Source organism: Podarcis raffonei, chromosome 5, assembly GCF_027172205.1.
Source record: "Podarcis raffonei isolate rPodRaf1 chromosome 5, rPodRaf1.pri, whole genome shotgun sequence".
In the NCBI taxonomy this organism is placed as follows: Eukaryota; Metazoa; Chordata; class Lepidosauria; order Squamata; family Lacertidae; genus Podarcis; species Podarcis raffonei.
Genome location: NC_070606.1, coordinates 30,945,731 through 30,963,953, shown reverse-complemented (window position 1 = coordinate 30,963,953; position 18,223 = coordinate 30,945,731). Strand labels below are relative to the sequence as shown.

At 43.1% G+C, this 18,223-nt stretch overlaps 1 protein-coding gene across 1 annotated transcript; it reads right to left on the bottom strand.

Moving 5' to 3' along the window:
• Positions 1 to 3,116: 3,116 nt before the first annotated feature.
• SUPV3L1 (Suv3 like RNA helicase) lies at positions 3,117 to 17,669 on the bottom strand. The gene is made up of 15 exons (XM_053388461.1): positions 17,145 to 17,669; positions 15,887 to 15,964; positions 15,132 to 15,239; positions 13,448 to 13,562; positions 12,954 to 13,122; positions 11,526 to 11,637; positions 11,151 to 11,228; positions 10,140 to 10,231; positions 9,550 to 9,730; positions 8,292 to 8,385; positions 7,430 to 7,649; positions 6,335 to 6,415; positions 5,834 to 6,010; positions 5,039 to 5,187; positions 3,117 to 3,618 (listed from the first exon to the last, which is right to left on the bottom strand). The coding sequence occupies exons 1-15, from the start codon at positions 17,404 to 17,406 to the stop codon at positions 3,156 to 3,158; spliced, it is 2,379 nt and encodes a 792-aa protein (XP_053244436.1). The 5' UTR covers positions 17,407 to 17,669; the 3' UTR covers positions 3,117 to 3,155.
• Positions 17,670 to 18,223: the final 554 nt, after the last annotated feature.

The following is an 18,223-nucleotide window of genomic DNA, read 5'->3' as shown; positions in this document are numbered from 1 at the left end:
TGTGGAGCTTGAACCCACGATCCTGAGATTAAGAGTCTCATGCTCTACCGACTGAGCTACCAATGTGGTTTTCACAGTAGCCTACCAGATACCTCTGGGAAGCCTGCAAGGGGAGCACAGCACTTTCTGCACTTGTGATTTCCAGCAACTGACACCCGGAGACTCCACTGCAACTGCTCTCAGCCTCTTCACAATTGCACACAGAAAGAAAGAACAATGGATTCATTGTCCATCAGTGGCATCATTATCCTCCGTTCCCCTGTACCCTCAATTAAAAGGCCAGCAGCTACAGAGTGCTGAACAATGGCAGCACAGCGATGTCATCCTTGTTCGGATGACCTCCTGGAAAACGGCTGATGGGGAAACGGCAGTGGGGGAGACGAATGCAAGAAAAGTTTCTCAAACATGCTGGTCTTCAACGGACGAGTTGGCACCCACTACTGCCTGACCAAAGGTGGATATGATAGCAGTCAAAAATTAAGACCTGGGTCCCCTAATGTATATTTACATTACAGGAGAATTCTCAGTCTGTAAAAGTTAAGACTGCAAAAAATATGTTCCTCCCGAGTTTTCTTTCATAGCTTGCCACCATCTCAAGGTTGCTGTTTCCCACCTGACACATCACTTTACGAACCTATCAAAGGTTTGTACATAAAAGTTCAGGCCCTGCTCCTCTCTTTCCACTGCACCAGGCAGGTTCCTTGGCACTTCTCTTGCCACTTCTCCAATCACCTTCTGTGCCCAATCTCTTATTCTGTGGTCCCAAAGTCTTTTGAAGACAGGGAGAACTTGGATGGGGAGCCAACAATAACATTCAACAGCATGCTAATACACTATCTTAAACACAGCCTCCAGACCTCAGGAACATAATAAGGAGACTGTGCATGACACTCCCATTTACCTCCTGTATAACCTCAAAGAGGCCACAGGAGTGCTTTAAAGCAAAAAGAGAGGATGGTGATTCATATGGTCACCTGGTGGCAATTCTTACTCACCACAGGGGTCAGACTAGTTAAATGCAAGCCTTCTGTATTAGCACTACAAACAGGAGATCATTTCAAGAGGGAGTTGTTGTGTTTCTTACACAGTCAACCTTGGAGATGAGCTTAGTCTTTACTACTTGTCCCCTTTCCACAAAATACTTGGCATTCATTCATCTCCCCCACAGCAAAATCAAGGTTCCAAAATTTGCCTACTGTGCCAGTCTACACACCCCAATTCTATTAAATCCTAAAATGCCATTCAGGTTAATAACATGTGGAGAATTCTGTCCCGAGCTAACTAGCTCCAGAACTTGTTAGCAGAGGATTAGTGCAGTAGTACACCCTATTCATTTAGAAGATCATGTGAACCCAGTTAACTCTTCATCGAGTCTAATTGTATCCACATCATTAGTGTGGAAGTAAACTTTCATCCAAATCAGCCTTAGAAACGCTTGAGCAAACTTCAGAGTGATTATAACAGTTACTATGGAGACACTATGGGAACACACAGCAAATTAAAGGAAGTGCTAATCTCAGCAAAATTCAAAAGAATGTCCCACTTAGTGCTCTGCTCCTTAAAGGCTCACTACTCAAAACCCAAGATTTCGTTTTGTACTTGCTAGCGCACAGCTCCAGCGCTTTCTTGTCTACGGGATGTTCCGAGTCATTCAAATGTCATTCAAATGTCACACAACCACAATCTCAAGGTCACATGGAAGGGAGCCACAGCCAACTCTGACTGCCGCAATCAACAAAGTTTATTCTTGAAATATATACTACAGCAATAAATGATAAGCCTACGGTATCAGCTTCAGGTAGCCACTGTGCCCTTCCATGGAGCAAAGTTCTCCCTTCCCAAGTCTGCTTCTGTGCAAGTATTACAACATGGGCAGCATCAACCCCTCTTAACTGCTAGGGTGCGAGTGTTCAGAGATGAAAGGCTCAATTCTAAGGGCACTTTCCACTAAATATATTTTGCCCTTTCAGAGAAATATTGTATAGATTTTCTTCGTACTTCATTCGAGAGTACAGTGGTACCTCGGGTTAAGTTCTTAACCTGAAACTGTTCTTAACCTGAAGCACCACTTTAGCTAATGGGGCCTCCTGCTGCCACCGCGCCACTGGAGCACGATTTCTGTTCTCATCCTGAAGCAAAGTTCTTAACCCGAGGTACTATTTCTGGGTTAGCGGAGTCTGTAACCTGAAGCGTATGTAACCTGAAGTGTATGTAACCCGAGGTACCACTGTACTGGAAAATTACTTTCAAAAAGAGACACCGTGAGATAGAATCATGACCTTTCCTCCAAAGCACTCTTCCAAAGAATGCAACCTATTTCCTTCCTGTGAAGGACAATTAAAAAGTGTGGGTTGGGTGTCCTATCTGAGGGTGTTACGAGTCAAAAGACCTTTCTACTAATCTGTTTATCTGCTGAACTATGTACCTCGTCGAATGAGATGGATGACCAACTGCAGAGGTAGGTTGCGTTATTAGAAAAATACGCATGAACTTTGTGATGTGACTCATTGGCATTAAGCTATCTGAGGTTCAGTGTTTAAACAAAGATGTGTGGTCCCTTTGGATTGTTATGGTTTGGGGTAGCACAACATTCACAGAATATGCTTGCTGCAAACTTTACACTTATAATGATGCCTACAACTTCAGCTCCAAGCCCAATAAAGTTCATGTAGCTGCATTTACTCACATTCCTCTCTTGTGGTATTATGTTTTCCTCTCCTCCTGTTCTCACCCACCTGCCCCAATCAGGAATGGTGTGCTGTACTGCAGTTCTCTCAGTCCATGACCATTAAGTTCGCTGAGGCTGATGGGAGATGCAGTTCACAATCACTGGAAGTCAAGACTCTAAGTGCCCCATTTTGTTTCTTGCTTCTGGCGTAAAGCACCGTTTAAGGCAATGTACAACTGGAAAATTCTTTTACTGTTTATAATATGAATTTTAAAAATCTATGCCTACATCAGGATGGAAAACATGTGCCACTCAGGATACTGTTAAGACTACAACTTCTGTCCTCTCTAACCACTGGCCATGCTGGCTGGGGCTGACTGTAGTCCAAAAACATCTGCAGGGAAACAAGTTCCCCACTTCCTAACCTATACCATCAAAAGACCAAAGCTTATTAAATATAATTTTTATTTTGCAAAGACACAGCATCCTATTTCCTCTTCTTCCCTTTGTTTGGGCCTGTGTTTTCATCTGTGGCACCGCCCTTGCGACGAGCCAGCCACTCATGTTCCAACTGTTTCAGCATATCTTGGGTGAGGAGTCCCTGCTGTATTAGTCTGGCAGCCAGAGCGCCCTGAGCTCGGCCCTGTGCTTCAACAGGCCTATAGTTCATCGCTTTGGATCCCCTTGCTCGTCGGTGCCCTTGGGTCTTCACGTCACTTGGGGAAAGCTCTCCGTTAGCCTCTAGGAGGTCTTCCGCATTCAACATCCCATTGCCAATGCTAGCCCTCTGGAGAGGAAAGTCGTCTGGTAAAGTGACAGACCCAGAAGCGGCCTGCGATACTCGGATCAGCCTCGTAATGTTAAGCACCCCGACTTGTATAATGTCGTCCAGCTCCTTCTGTATGTCCCTGACGAGAGCAGCATCCGGGAACATGTCCATAAACCGGTAGCTACAAGGAAACATGCATGTATGATAAGTTCAGACCAAGAATTCTTGAAAGGTTAACAACCCCCAGCCCCTTCAACAGGCACTTTGGGACCTCTTCAATAAAATGCTGAATCCAGCTACTTGTGTGAGCAGAACTTCTGCACATGAAACAGAACTTCCTCTCCTTTTTCTCCCATCACCTGCATGCTCTCTGGATCTGCTCTGGAGCTCCCCCCTACCCCATTTTGGGGTGCTGGCGAAGGGGGTGAAGAAAAAAAAGCAAGTTCTGTTATGCAAGTAGAAGTTGTTCCACTCATGCAATAACTTGGCTAGATTCAACCCAAACGTCTTTGGACATCTGTAGTCCTGGGCATTAACTGATCAGCACATTATCTGTTATGCACTTCAAGTTTCTGGGGTTAAGATATAAATGAAACTATGCAGCAATTTAGAGCAAACCACTGATCAAGTTGTTATACCTCAAAAACACATGTAATCTGGGGTGTGGGTGTGGGTGTGTTTAAGTGTAATACGCAATACCATTAAGCCAAAAGGCTTACAATAAAAAGCTAATATCACACACAGTTTATGCATAGCCTAGTAGACAAGATAGAATATTTTAAATGAAAGGAGGGCAGTGTCTGGCTCTCCAAGTGTCACTGAACTACAAATCCCATCAGCCTTAGCCAGTTTACCCCAAGGATGATGGGAGTTGCAGTTCAGAAGCATTTGGAGAGCAACCCGTTAGCCACTCTGGTTTGAAACCATCTATAAAATAGCTGTGTTTTATTCCACAGTTCTCCAAGAAGTTCGTGGCAGCAGCATGCAGTGGGTTACCCATTTTATACTTGCATCAGTCATGTGCAACAGCTTAGGCTGAGCATGGATTTAAGTATCCCTAATCTATGTCCAGAGCTCTACACCCCACCCCCACCCCTCACCTGTCCCTCATCTGTTCTCCACCTCCAAAAAAGCTCTTTTTCCTCTTCTGCATTAACTGAATAGGTCAAAAGAACCGGTTGTTCAGCTTCTGTCTTAGCAGAGCTGACAGTAAACGACTCCTCTCCGGTCCCAACTTAATGACACTTCAAATATGCAGTTTCTGATATGGTACAGTTCTCTCCCAGGACTGCTCCTTCCCCAGAGCCATGCAGGAAATCGCTTGCTTCAAAGTGCCTCTATTTCAAAATCTCCCTGAACATGGAAAGCAAACCCATCTTGGAAGAGGCTGCATTAGACGCCGTCTCCCTGTTGGGTGTTTTCCACATGCAGAGAAATTTTGACAAGGAGGAGCTTTAAGACCAATAGTTCCCCACCAACATTCTGCATTGGTGTCATCTCACATGAGCACTGAACCATGCTTTTACCCAAAGCGGAGGACTCCTTATGCCCCAAAGCTGCCCACATTAAGGAAGAGGAAGAAGGAACCAAGCCTCCAGTACCTCAGCCACAGATACAGATCGAGGACATCATGAACAGCTTCAAGGTGTACAAGGTCCTTTATATTCTGGGGCGGGACTAGAGGCCAATTAATATGCCTGCACAGCCAGTCAAATGTCAGAGGTTCATTTCTGCTAAACTGCCGTGCAAACTAGAAAATGAAAAAGAAGCAGCATTAAGCAATGAATATTTCCTCAAGAACAATACCGCCATAAATCTCTCACACTGCCAAATGCCCTTTGCAGCAGCCTACTTTCTTCCTGCCAAACCCAGCCATGACAGGAGTTTATGATATAAACTTTCTACAATGCTTTGGCTGCAACCTCCCCCCCCCCCCCAGAATTTCCCCCCTAGTGTTTCAGAGCAGGCACTGGAAAAGGAGAGGCTGAAGGTTGCAATGCTTCTGTAATCATGAATAAGATACAGTTTTGCTGGCCTGTGAAATGTCCAGTAACTCCTCATGCTTTATGGAACAGGAGTAAAGGCTGGGGCAGTTCAGGTACACCAGCAGAAGCAATCGGGTGCACCCACCACTGAGCCCAAGCCAACCCAAATTTACCAGCATCTTCCTCCAACCCCTCACTGTCCCAGGATGTAAGTGTGGCACCACTGCTGGGAGACCAGACAAATATCCATACAGCATTCTGATCACCACCATCTCAACTTGTCATTTGGGTCACCTAATTTTTATCATGCCCACAAATGGATGAAGAGACTGACACCAACTAAGTACAACATGGACTACTCCCACAAATATGCACTCTGATGCACACACGCAGGAGAGGCAAGTCACTTACCTTCAACAGCGAAGTGCAGACGTAAGGCTGCTTCTTGTTGATGGGTGCTGTGCAGAACACGTATCTGGCTCTCAAGTTCAGTGGAATGTGCTGAATCATGTCAGCTAGAAATTTGAAGTCATCAACATTGCACACAAAGTAGAGGCCATCAACTTGAGAGAGGCTCACAAAAATATCCTGTTTTAAATAAAGATAAACATGCTCTTAGTTAGATGAAGCCCTGACTATCCCCATGGAAATCTATCAATATTCACACAAGGAAACTAGCAATTTCCTGCAGCAGCTCTGCAACCCATGAGGCAAGTCCCTCTTAAGACTTGAAAAGGAAAAGTGAAACCTATCAACTGCAGAAGCAAACACTGCAAAGATAGCCTGGCTGTGCAGATTAGACGCTGGTAAACAGCTCCACAAAATCCTAACTAGCATTCTCTAGCTAGGATAATGAAGCTTAAACTGCTGTACACAGAAACGTTAAAACTTAACAGGTTTCCTGATTCTTACAAGTAGATTTGATAGAGTGGCATCTGGAAGATGATATGCAAACATCTCAATCTGGTCAGCAGTAGGATGCAAGCCAGCAGTCTGGGTGAAAAAAAGAGGGGGGAGAAAAGGGTCTCATTGTTACAAGAATTAAACTTTCCTAAATTTATTTTATCTGACTATCAGAACAAGCATCTAAACAACAAGGTGGCCCAGTCAGCTTATGCCCTATGCAACATTTACTGCACTAATATTAATGTAACTGAGCTACTTAGATAAAAAGTTCCAGAGAACCAGCTCATACATTATCATCTTCATTTGATTAAACAGCAGTAAGTCCCATGAGCAGGGATTTCCTCATTTCCAAAGAAGAAGAAGAAGAAGAAGGAGGAGGAGGAGGAGGAGTTTGGATTTGATATCCCGCTTTATCACTACCCGAAGGAGTCTCAAAGCGGCTAACATTCTCCTTTCCCTTCCTCCCCTACAACAAACACTCTGTGAGGTGAGTTAGGCTGAGAGACTTCAAAGAAGTGTGACTAGCCCAAGGTCACCCAGCAGTTGCATGTGGAGGAGCGGAGACACAAACCCGGTTCACCAGATTATGAGTCTACTGCTCTTAACCACTACACCACACTGGCTGAAAGTGTTCTGCTAGTAAATGTTGCTAATGATCACCACCAAAAGTGATGAAAATTTATTTTCTTTTTCTGTATGGTGTGTTAATGTGAACAGTAACAATAAAATTTAATTTTTTTAAGAAAGTTGCTAATGCTCATACAAGTACTTATATTCCAGGTCATGTCAATTGCTTGAATTGCTACTTGCACAAATAAGTTGGCGGGGGGGGGGGGGGGGAATGGCTCAGTGGTAAAAGGCCCCCGATTCACTCCCCAGTTAAAAGCTGTATGCAACACATGATGGGAAGATCCCTCTCAGAGGTTCTGGAGAATAGCTGCAAGTCAGATTAATACGATACTGAGCTAGAAAAACAAAACATTTTGACCCAGTAGAAGCTTCCTATGACTGATCAACTCATTTTAAGATGCTCCAATGCTGCTCTACTATCAGACAGCTGAAAAATGCACCAACAATATGTTGTTGATAACAATATCCTACCACTATGGGATCCACTGATTTATTCAAGATTTCCTTTAACAAAGGAAGGTCATCTCGATGCATGGTGGTGACTTCCCCTTCTCCAAATACAGTGCTAAATCTTCCCGCTCTGCCTGAGATTTGTAGAGCTTGAGATGTTGTAATTGTATCCATTTCCTTCTCACCCTTCTCATTGATAGTAGGCTTAATGAGGGAGTTAAAAATGATTCTTTTTATGCTCCTAGAACAAAAGCATAGATAGTGGATTAACACTGACGTCGGAACAAAGAGCTATGATTTGTAATTCTCAAAACATGAACCTTATCAATACAATGCAGAATTTCACCACAAATCCAAAGGTTTGTCAGGAAAAGGTGTCAGACAGATGACTCCGAACACAGATATCTCCACAGTCTCAGGTTTGCCACATAGTAGTGGGTGACTGCTAGATGTGCAATGTCCATTCTGGAACAAACATTCTACCCCTATAGATCTAAGCTCACTAGGCCCAGTGCAATGCAACTCCCAGTGAATGCACCAACCCTATCCAACTTTTGATGGTGTTCCATCTTCCACACTGCTGGAAAGGTACAAGAGATATGATGAGGCTCAGTGCCACACAGACAGGCTCTTATGAACAGCTTAGTTATCTAGATCATCATCTAATGTCTCTGCACTGGAAGCAGCACTCTATTGAGAAATGGGACAAAAATGGTTAGAAATCCTGCTCCAGTCAGGTTAAATTAAGAAACCAGTACTTGCCTATACACAAGGGCCACAGGGGATATGTAGCACTGAGATATGGTTTTGGAAAAAGCCAAGAACTACCACCAACACATTTAACTCATTCTGATAGAATCTGCAATCCACCCAGGATACTTACAAATTGAGTCCCATTCCAATTGCATCTGTAGCAACCATGATTTTACACGGATCATCGGGATCGTTGAATTTCCTTGCCTGTGTAAGTTTTGTCCCTGAAACAATGACAAGTGTAGACTATGTTGCAATTTACATTTATGGTTTTCAGTTTGGTTTGAAATAAACCAAATATTGTAAATACTTTAAAATTACCATTCCACAATGGTGTTTTGCAGGTGACAGTGAAAAATGTTAATATTCTGAACTACTTAGCGGCAGTTCAGATACGTCAGTGGCCCACTGAGATTACCTTGGAAGCAGGCATGGGCTCACATGAAAGCACTATTTGCATGAGCTGGTATCTCCATGTGGAGCAGCGTATATGTGGCCATATATGCTTCTGGTGACATCAGAACCTTAAGTTGCCAGTATTGCCCAAGCTTCTGGTGCCATGCACATTCCATCCCACCCTGGCAACTCTGCCTACTTCCAAGATGACTGTGTAGGCCCCTCTGACATGACTGAACCAGCTCCTAAGACAGTATCATCACTGCTTTCCCCTCTTCCTGTGTGTCAGGCAACTTGCAAGTTTTCACTTATGCTGCCCACACCCAACGTGAAGTGTCTGTACACTGCTAGGAATCTGTCAGGATAAAGGGCTGTTTAGAAATTCTTGAAATAAAGAAATAATAAGTGGCCATGGAGAAGAAGGGAGACTTCAGGAAATGCAAACCGTACATGGAAATGCAGGCAGTACAGAACTAAAAACTAGATTGAGCTGCGTATTATTAAAGACGTATGGGCAGATCTATCCCCTGTATAGTTTATGGTAATCAAGGCCATCCCTGCTAAGAATATGTGAACCAGACAAGTACTAGATGAACAAGTTAACATTTTCCAAGACAAGGTGCCAAAGAAAGAAATGCACATTTAAAAACACAGCATACTATAAATTCTGGACAGCTGCTTGTTCACTATGCATTTGGACCCTTCTTAAAATATCATAACCAAATTTTGCATGATGGTTCCCAAGATGAAGGAACAGGTTTTTCCTTTGTTTGGATACAACTGGGTGCCATTTTGAATCAAGGTAAGAGGACTGAACCTGCACTGATTTTCACTACTGATTCCAAAACTGCACTGTTTCTTGGGGTTTCTCAGAATTCTTGGGTATGATTTTGCTAGTACTTCAATATTCAAATATTGAACAGAAATTTCCTAATTATTCACATAGCATTCACCCCTCCCAACGCCCCCAACATATATCAAAGAGTAATTACCAGGTGGCAGACTTCCATATATGACAGCACATTCTAGGCCCCGGGTTTCAATTTGCCGGCTCACTGAATAAATATCATTCTTACTGAAACAGACAATACAGTCTCCAGGGCGAAGGTTATCTAGAGATTCAAGGGCCTGATCCAGGACTTTTAGAGGGGTGAGTCTTTTGTAGTTTCTCACCTGGAGAGAAAAAGCATCATTTACCCTTGCAACCATCACAGAATTGCAGTCAATAAGAGACATGGGTAGCAATCAGGTAAACTACACTGGCACACACAAGGGGTTGGTTGCAGTAGAAGTATAATATATAACCACCAGCTGGCATAGAAGCAGTTCATCAGTAGGTGGTGTCTGATGGAGGTGGGTTTTTTGGCAAACTGATGGAATGCGCCCTGCTTCTCATTTCTCCCACTGAGACACTTAAGGGAAAAGAGGCCTGGTGAATAATCTTGCTAATGCCAGAAACATATTAACAGCTTCACAACTGATGCACTGATTTTAATGCACAGGCTCTAGTGAGTATTTTTAAGAAAGGGAGCTTTAAAAATCGGAGTATGTAGCTATAGAGATAGATATGGACAATGCCTACCTCAACCTCCTCCCCTGTAGTATACATGAGCTCTGTCACCAAGTTAATAGCAGCAGCCTCACCACAAACATGGATTTCTTCTGCACAGAGTCCTAAATAAAAAATGTACACAAGAAAGGAGGACTGTAAAAGCAGTTTACATAGATCACACATACTGAAAACAGACATATGGTTTGCATTGCTACTATAAGGCTATCATAATCAAATGTTTTGCTTGCAGATGTTTGTAGCTAGCAAAGCCCAGTAAGACTTGCCCAGTTCATGAATCTAAATAACCACCTCATTCAATTGTTATGCAGGTTCTGTGGAGCCACTTGTTCAAAACTATAATATCAAGGAGAATAACTTACCCCACCCTAATATCCATCTCAAGTTACACACTTTGCTGGGAAGGCAGTGGAATTTACTTCCAAGTAAACCATGCCAAAATTTGGACAGTATTTCATTGTCTGACAACTACCCAAGATGGAAGCAAGTGCTAGGATCAAAACAATTGCAACTGGTTCTGCACACCCTGTTTTTCAACCCCTCAAGTCACATAGTGAACTGATTTTGAAACAGAGGGGACTTGGCTTTGTATGATGGTCTGCTAAGGGTGTGCCTTAAGTGGTTCTTTGGATCCCGGCCATCACTATCCCACCACGAAGGATGGAAATAAAGCTATTCGAAATGCACATTACAAATTTAGTAGACTGGCTATTTTTATTTTAAATCTAAATAAAATTGGATACAGTTCAATGTGTCAGTACACCATACTCATACATAGGACAGGTTCAACTAACATTCCTGAGCAGACTTCCTCACCAAGTACTCTGGAGATATTATTGGAGTACAACTTCCACTAGCTCCAGCCAACATGGCAAATGGTCAGAGAAACAGTTCAGAACTGGAGGGCACCAGCTTGGGGAAGGAAGGCTGTTCTGGAGCCCTGCACTACACTGTCCATATGAAAGAGAAGTCGCATATCAGTAGCTAAAGGTTTTACTAACATGAAACCTGCAGAAAACATACCCAAGAGCGCTCGCGTCCAGGCCCAACCTCTGGAAGGATCTTTAATCATCTGGATTTCATCAATCACAGCTACTTCATCTTAAAAATACAAAAAATGGTGGTATGTGGTAAAAGGGACCAGAAAAACAAACTTCAAAAGGTAAAAGACAGAAGGAAAACAATAATTTCAATTATGAATTCTTTAAACAGTTTTTACAAACAGTTTTAAGAACGGTTTCTACATTGTCATTTATCTGGCCTGTTAATCTGTTATAACAGAGAAAAAATTCTACATTGAAATATATCAGAACACTACAGAGGCAAATTTATAAAACTAGAACATGATATGCTTCAATACCCTTGAAGAACACACAAAAAAGAAAGAAGTTTACATACAGGGTGTAGTGACGCTGCACATCTCAATAGTGCAAGCAACATGGGCAGCCTGCCTGCCTTCAGGATCAACACAAACACGTTCTTCTCCGGTTACCAAGTCACATGGCACGTTCTATAAGGTTTAAAGAGAGAGAAGATACAGGTGGTTTTTCTAGGAAGAGAAATCCAACCTAAGCTCCCAAAGGATACTACTGTACACTGAAATATGTAAACAGACAACATACAGCCCAATAAAGCATCTTGTGCAGAAATCAAAATCTTAGAAAACAAATCCCGAGCACCCCCATTTTAAACAAGAGCTACTAAAAAATGGATGCAAATAGAGGAAGAGGGTTGATGGGAAGAGCATCCCTCCAAAGCAAGGAAGGAGGAACCAAGCAGAAGTTCTTGAAGGAGGCCTCTAGCAGCCAAAGTTAACCACCCCTCCCACACTGTCACTCTCCAGCCAGTGCCCCGCCATCTTAACATTCCCAGGTTTGCTTCAGAGAAAGGCAAACTGTGCACAGGCAGCTTGGAATAGACATACTTTTCAGGAGAGTATATTCTAAGATAGTCCCTGTGGCTTTAACAGACACATTTAATTTGTTTAAGTTCTAGAAGCTCAGAACTGCCTACAGCAATTGGCAGCAAGTCACGAGGGTGGCAGACGGCAGCCTTTCCCAGCCCTCCCTTGAGATGCCAGGGGTCAAACCTGGGGTATTCCGAAAGCAAGCCTTGTGCTTGACCAAAGAGTTATAGCCCTTTCAGTCTCAGAAAATACGACGATACCAAAAAAAAAGTTTCCTATCTAGCCATCATGGATAAAGACATAAATATGATGGCAAATAAATCTATATGGGTGGAGAAGGCTGCAATGGTCGTGAACCTGTAATGTTAACTGGTGCGGCAGTGTGACTGAATGCTGCTGCCTTCAATGCATTTGGTTTAGGGTGTGCTGAGCTTTACAATACAGGCTTTGAACAGCTCATAACTGTTTTGGCTTCCTTTAACTGAGATTGTTGCAGAAAGCACATACTCAAATATGACAGAGGTACTCATTTAGCAGCCGCAAGATCTGGATTCTGCTGTCTCGGCTACAGATATTCTGTTTACTCATTTGACAGCTACAGAACTCCAGAAGTTACTAATGTCCCAAGCAAAAAAAGGTAGTCAATGCAGCATAACAAAAATGATCACTAGATAGCTACTTTTACTAATATAACTGTATTTGCACTTATTCTTTCTTTTACCTCTTCCTTCTTCTCTCCCCTTCCACTATTGTGCACACCCACTGTCAAAATATAATTATGCGCTTATTGGTGTACTTGTTTTGTTTTTTTGCTTATGTGACTGTGAAAAATATTGTGTACACTGACAATACTTTATCATGAATCATCATCACAGACTGTAATGGTCACAGAAGCAGGGAAACACATTTAACATACTGACAGCATCGTTACTCTTCTGGAAGATCTCATGTGCCAGAAGCTTCAAAGGGCCACAGTATATTCCTGATTTTGCTGCTAAATATCTCTGGATTGCATGGTAGGTTTTTCCACTGTTTGTAGGACCAGCATGAAATACAATTTTTCTTTGGATAGCTCTGGCGTCCTGATACCTATAACGATACATAGAGAAATGCATAGTTGAGCCTGGCAGTCTGTTTGTTTAAACACCACCTCACTTCGTAGTATATACATAAGCTGAAAACTAAATACACCTTTAGATATGTTGATTTCAAACCAACATATCTCACACCTCAATTTCTGTGATTTTTGATAACATTTTTTCAATTAAAGAAAAACACTCAAAAGTAACACAAGACACTGATGGCAACTTCAGTGAGAATAACTGACATGATAGGAACATAAAATGCACATTGTCCCAGCACTGACATTGTTATTATCATAAGGAAGACATATAAGTGATTTTAAAAAGCTAACCAGTTGGGTGGCAATCTCAAATCACTGATTTTACGCAGATCATCCATACACTCCAGCATAGGAAAAATCTGCTTAGCATGTCTCATGAAAAATGGAAACAGATCATCAACGTGCCCTAGAAGGAGAAAGGTATATTAAAATCAACAAGGAGTAAACCATCACCCAGTGATGTATTCAGAATAATTATAATATTGCTAAGTCTGGTGATATAAATAATGTCAGTGGACAATTCTTAAAACCCTATTAGCTGTGAATAACCTTCTAAATTACAAGAAAACCCAAGTACTCAGAATTAAACTTAAGACATTTAGCATCATTTCACAATATCATTTTTTTAATCGTCTTTTGGGGACTAAATAATTTCTAATATACTTTGAGAATTTACACATTCTTTTCTGTATTACAGGCCCATTTGCAGCAGCTCTTCTCTAGTACTGCACTAAACAAACAACTTCAATCATGGCCTCAAGAATCAAAAGCTCATATGCCTTGTTTTAAATTAAGAAACCCCATCAAAAGGTTTCCATGAGATTTGGGTTGGAGTCCTGCTCTCCCCATGCAGAGGGATTCCATGTCCCATGTGGACATGGAAGAGAGCCAGGAGGGAAGAAGGAAGGAGCAGCCTGGAGCAGCCTTCTCTGCCTCCCTTCTCAGTGCTCTCTGGGTGCCCAGTTTCCTAGTCTCTGTTCCTTTGCAAGAAGCAGGGAGACTCCAAGGTGTTCCCATTAGCATGTTGTACTCTGCTCCTTGTACAGGACCTGCAAATCTGAATGTCCTAAAGGGCCCCTGGGTTGCTTTGCCATGGCCTGTGAAACAGCTGAATGCAGGCTAATCAGGAGCATCCACACCTTGCCCTCTGTGTAAAGGGGAGGATTATACTCTTGGCATTTCCATTTGCTGTATTTTAGGTTAGAGTCAATTCTAATGAACTCAGTGTAGTGAACTGGTACCAGAAATAAGAGCAAATACGAAGTATAATTTTCACTCTTTGTTGTCCCTACTATAATCTTCTAACATTCTCATTACAGTATTAACTTATTAAGGTTGTTGATGTGCACAGCAGACACAAGTACACACTTGTGCCCATTCATTTAAGTAGAGATATAAGCTCTAAAACAGAAACAAGCTGAATAAATGGATACAAACCAGATGTTAAAATGTCAACAGTCAGAAGCCAGCAAGGAAAATCTAAGATGACATACTTCAAGGAAAAGGGTTCAAAATGAGGCTTCAGCATGAAGTTGCTCAGTTGGAATTTATTTGAAGATTTAATGCATACTCTTTATTTTGCTTTGTTGATTCATCATTACCTGGGAACTGGGCACACCCACTCTTGGATCTTTCACTTGTTTGTATCTGTGTTCTACACAGTAATGCAGTCACACTTCTGTCTTGGTGATGTACCAGTATCTGATGTTTAAACAACAGCACTTAACACCTCTGTCACATATTCAACAAAGGGTTGCCTAAGGCCATTTACTGGTTCACAGCACTCACTCCTATCTCTCACTCCTAGCCATTATGATACACTGGCAAATATTATAATCTAACCCATTAAGTTCCTTATTTATAAGGGTAAAGCAAATTTTATTTACCCATAAGGTTATCACCCATAACATTTAAGCGTCTTTTTTAAGAAGAATGATTGGGGAGGGGAGGGGGAAATAATGTTCAATATACTTACCAGCACCACAGCATATATCATTTAGGAGAATGTGCACATCAGGACCCAAGAAACTTGATTCCATTATGTATTTCCTAAAGCTTATAAATGCTTGATGAAACAGACGAGCTATAAAGGGGAGGGGAAAATACACACAAGCAAGTTCAGTATTGCACACAAAACTCCACTTCCTACAAACTGGACCAGAGATCTAATGACAAAACAAGATTTTTAGCTTGAAAACTACAGAGTGCTTTGTTTTCAGTAGGATTATACCAAGGCATGTGGTCAGTGAAACACTCAAGACATTTCAAATCATGTTAAGATCCCTGACAATCCCCATGTAACCCTGCAATGCTTCCCACACTATTCTAGAATGTCTCCAACTTTCAGAAGCTGTTCAATGGGACAAGGGAAAGGGGTGATCAGCTAAAATCTGCCTATTCTACTTCCATGAACTCTTGGATGAACTAAAGTTTTTAACTGTAACTGTTTCTAAAATGTTTTAATTGTAACTGTATTTATAAACCTGTTTTGGGGTGCTTTACAAAAAGTGAATGTGTTTGCTGCCCGGGCTCTTTTGGGAGGATATAAATTCAAAAAAAATCATAATACCAACACACTATTTTATTAAGCACTGACTTAAGCAGTAAGTTTTAGAAGTAGAATTAGAAAAACTTAAGAGTCAAAAAAAGATTAAGTCCAGATAGGAGCTTCTCGTAAAGCATGCAGAAACATCCAATATTCTATCATCCCTAGAACCACATATTGCATACCATCTAGTCCATTTTCTGCCCCCAGTCTCTGTACTTCTTTTCTCTTGTAAAATTTATTTAATACTTTCAGGACTTCGCCTAGAAGACAAAATACAGATACTGTAAAGCTCACTGGAATGGCAAATTACTTGTGCAAAAAAATACTTTATACACTTCAAGCATTTAATCAAGAAAGGGTTATACACCAAAAGAAAAAGTAGTCACCAAAAACATATTGTGAAATCCACCTTCTATAAATCTGCTATGGAGACTGACAATCTTAACAACAGTTACCTTTATGGTAACTTTACAATTGCCATCTGCTCAGGGATGGTCAATTTCTGTTCTCCAAACAGTGATGGGCGAGTGAGGGGAGGGCCTGATACCTCATGGATGGTCAGGTTGTACAATAAATTCTGCATGATCTAAAGTGCATCACAGATTATAAGAGGTTGTTCACAGACATAGGGGTGGAATAAACGTGTGTCTTGAACGATCCCCTCAAGAGATCTGTGGCCCATTCATTTCCCAGAAACTAGTGGAGGCCATAATATGACAAAATGCACATGGTTCTCCAATATTGCTTCTTTTCTACACAGTACACTCACAATATATGCCCATTTAACTTGTGCACGCTCAGCTTTACATGCTTGGCAAAAAAATTTTTTTAATGGCGGGTGTCGGGGGGGGACCTTTGGCAATCCCCCAACAACACCACAAGTGCACCCCAATCTGTTTGGACTACTGTACAGTGGTACCTCGGGTTAAGTACTTCATTCTTCCGGAGGTCCGTTCGTAACCTGAAACTGTTCTTAACCTGAAGCACCACTTTAGCTAATGGGGCCTCCTGCTGCCACCGCGCCACCGGAGCACGATTTCTGTTCTTATCCTGAAGCAAAGTTCTTAACGTGAGGTACTATTTCTGGGTTAGCAGAGTCTGTAACCTGAAGCGTATTCAACCTGAAGCGTATGTAACCTGAGGTACCATTGTATATGCAATTTTGGCTTTAGGCACTATCCTCGGAACGTAACTCTCACGGGCTTACTATGCAAGTTGAAGCTTCCCTCTCACGCGCTACCTCAATGTATATTTTGAAGGGCTACTAAAACTGCCCTTGTGGGACAGGTGGGACTCGCAAGTTGCCCGCTGCCCACCCCTGTTTGGATGACAGAGAAATCCAAGAAACGGGCAAGGAAAGGGCACTCCCGTTGCCCCCTAACCGAACGCGCACGGTTGGCCCGCCTGTCCTTCCGCCCCACCCCCGGCGCCGCCGCTTACTCTTGTTGAGCGGGCGCGTGAGCTCGGCTCCAACGTCCCCCTCGGGGCCAGGCGACGAAGGGGACACGGGCAGAGGCACGAACAAGGAAGTGTCCGGGGCTTTGGCGCCCGCGCCGTTGCCGCCCCCGTCGGAGAAGAAACCCGCTGCTGGGGCTGGCCGGCTGGGCCCACCGCGCCGGCTCCGGAGAGCAAACAGGCCGCCATAGCGGAGCGGGGCAGCCGGCAGCCGAGAGAGCAGCCTCGCGCACCGGCTCACGGACATCGGAGCAAGAGGGAGCCTTGAGCTCGCCGGCGCGCGCCTGTTTCGTCATCGCGACAGCGGCCCAGGTCTTCAGGGAAGTCTTGCGTAGTGCCTGAAAAGTAGTGCGGAGGAAAGCTGCCTAAAGACGGCATTGGTTGGCTAGGTGAATTTAGGAGGAGTTTTATTAGAAGGCGAAAGGACTCGGAGTGCCGTCCGCACCGCCACATTCTTCGCAAAGCCATGGGCCCCTAAGAGAAGCCTCGCAGGCAGTACGAAGGGCAGCCAAGCGAGCACCCTGGCGGCCACGTGCGTTTAGGCGGAGGTGTGTCTGTGAGGCGCATTGGCTTGGGTTGCTAGGATCGTGGGCGAATTGACGTTACACGGGAATGCAAGTGCAGTAAGCACGTGAGGGGATGGTGGTGATAATGCTGCGCCAATGCGGGTAGCGCCTTATGCTCGAAGCTCGCCACGCCAAGCTCAAAATTTTATCAGCTGCTCTGTATAATGCCTGTCCTGCTCTCTAGTCTCCACCCCATCTCATTATTAAGCTCCACCTCAAGAATTAGAAGTTCTTCCAGACCTTCGCTTAAGGGCAGACGCTGCCTTTTGAGCCTTCTCCGTTGGATAAACGTTCCCCACAGCCTTGGGAAACCCCAGATCACCAGCATTTATAATCAAAGCTGTCTGCATAAATAGATGTCGGTCATAAAGAAATCTGCACATGAATAAAGCTGCAGTAATTAGGTTATTATTGTCTATTGGCACTGTCATCCAAGCCTCAAGAGTAGATGCATTTGAGGTGTTTTTAAAGTATATTTTCAGAAAAGGCCAGAAGGTT

Bases quoted from the DNA above. Each gene is read 5' to 3' on its own strand.
- SUPV3L1 (XM_053388461.1), bottom strand. From the start codon at position 17,406: ATGTCCGTGAGCCGGTGCGCGAGGCTGCTCTCTCGGCTGCCGGCTGCC. The intron at 11,638-12,953 runs GTCAGTATGTTA...TAAACCTTATAG, and splicing joins TCCAGAAGAGTAACGATGCT to AACGTGCCATGTGACTTGGT. The intron at 7,650-8,291 runs GTAAGTATCCTG...CTTTTGTTCTAG, and splicing joins ATTGGAATGGGACTCAATTT to GAGCATAAAAAGAATCATTT.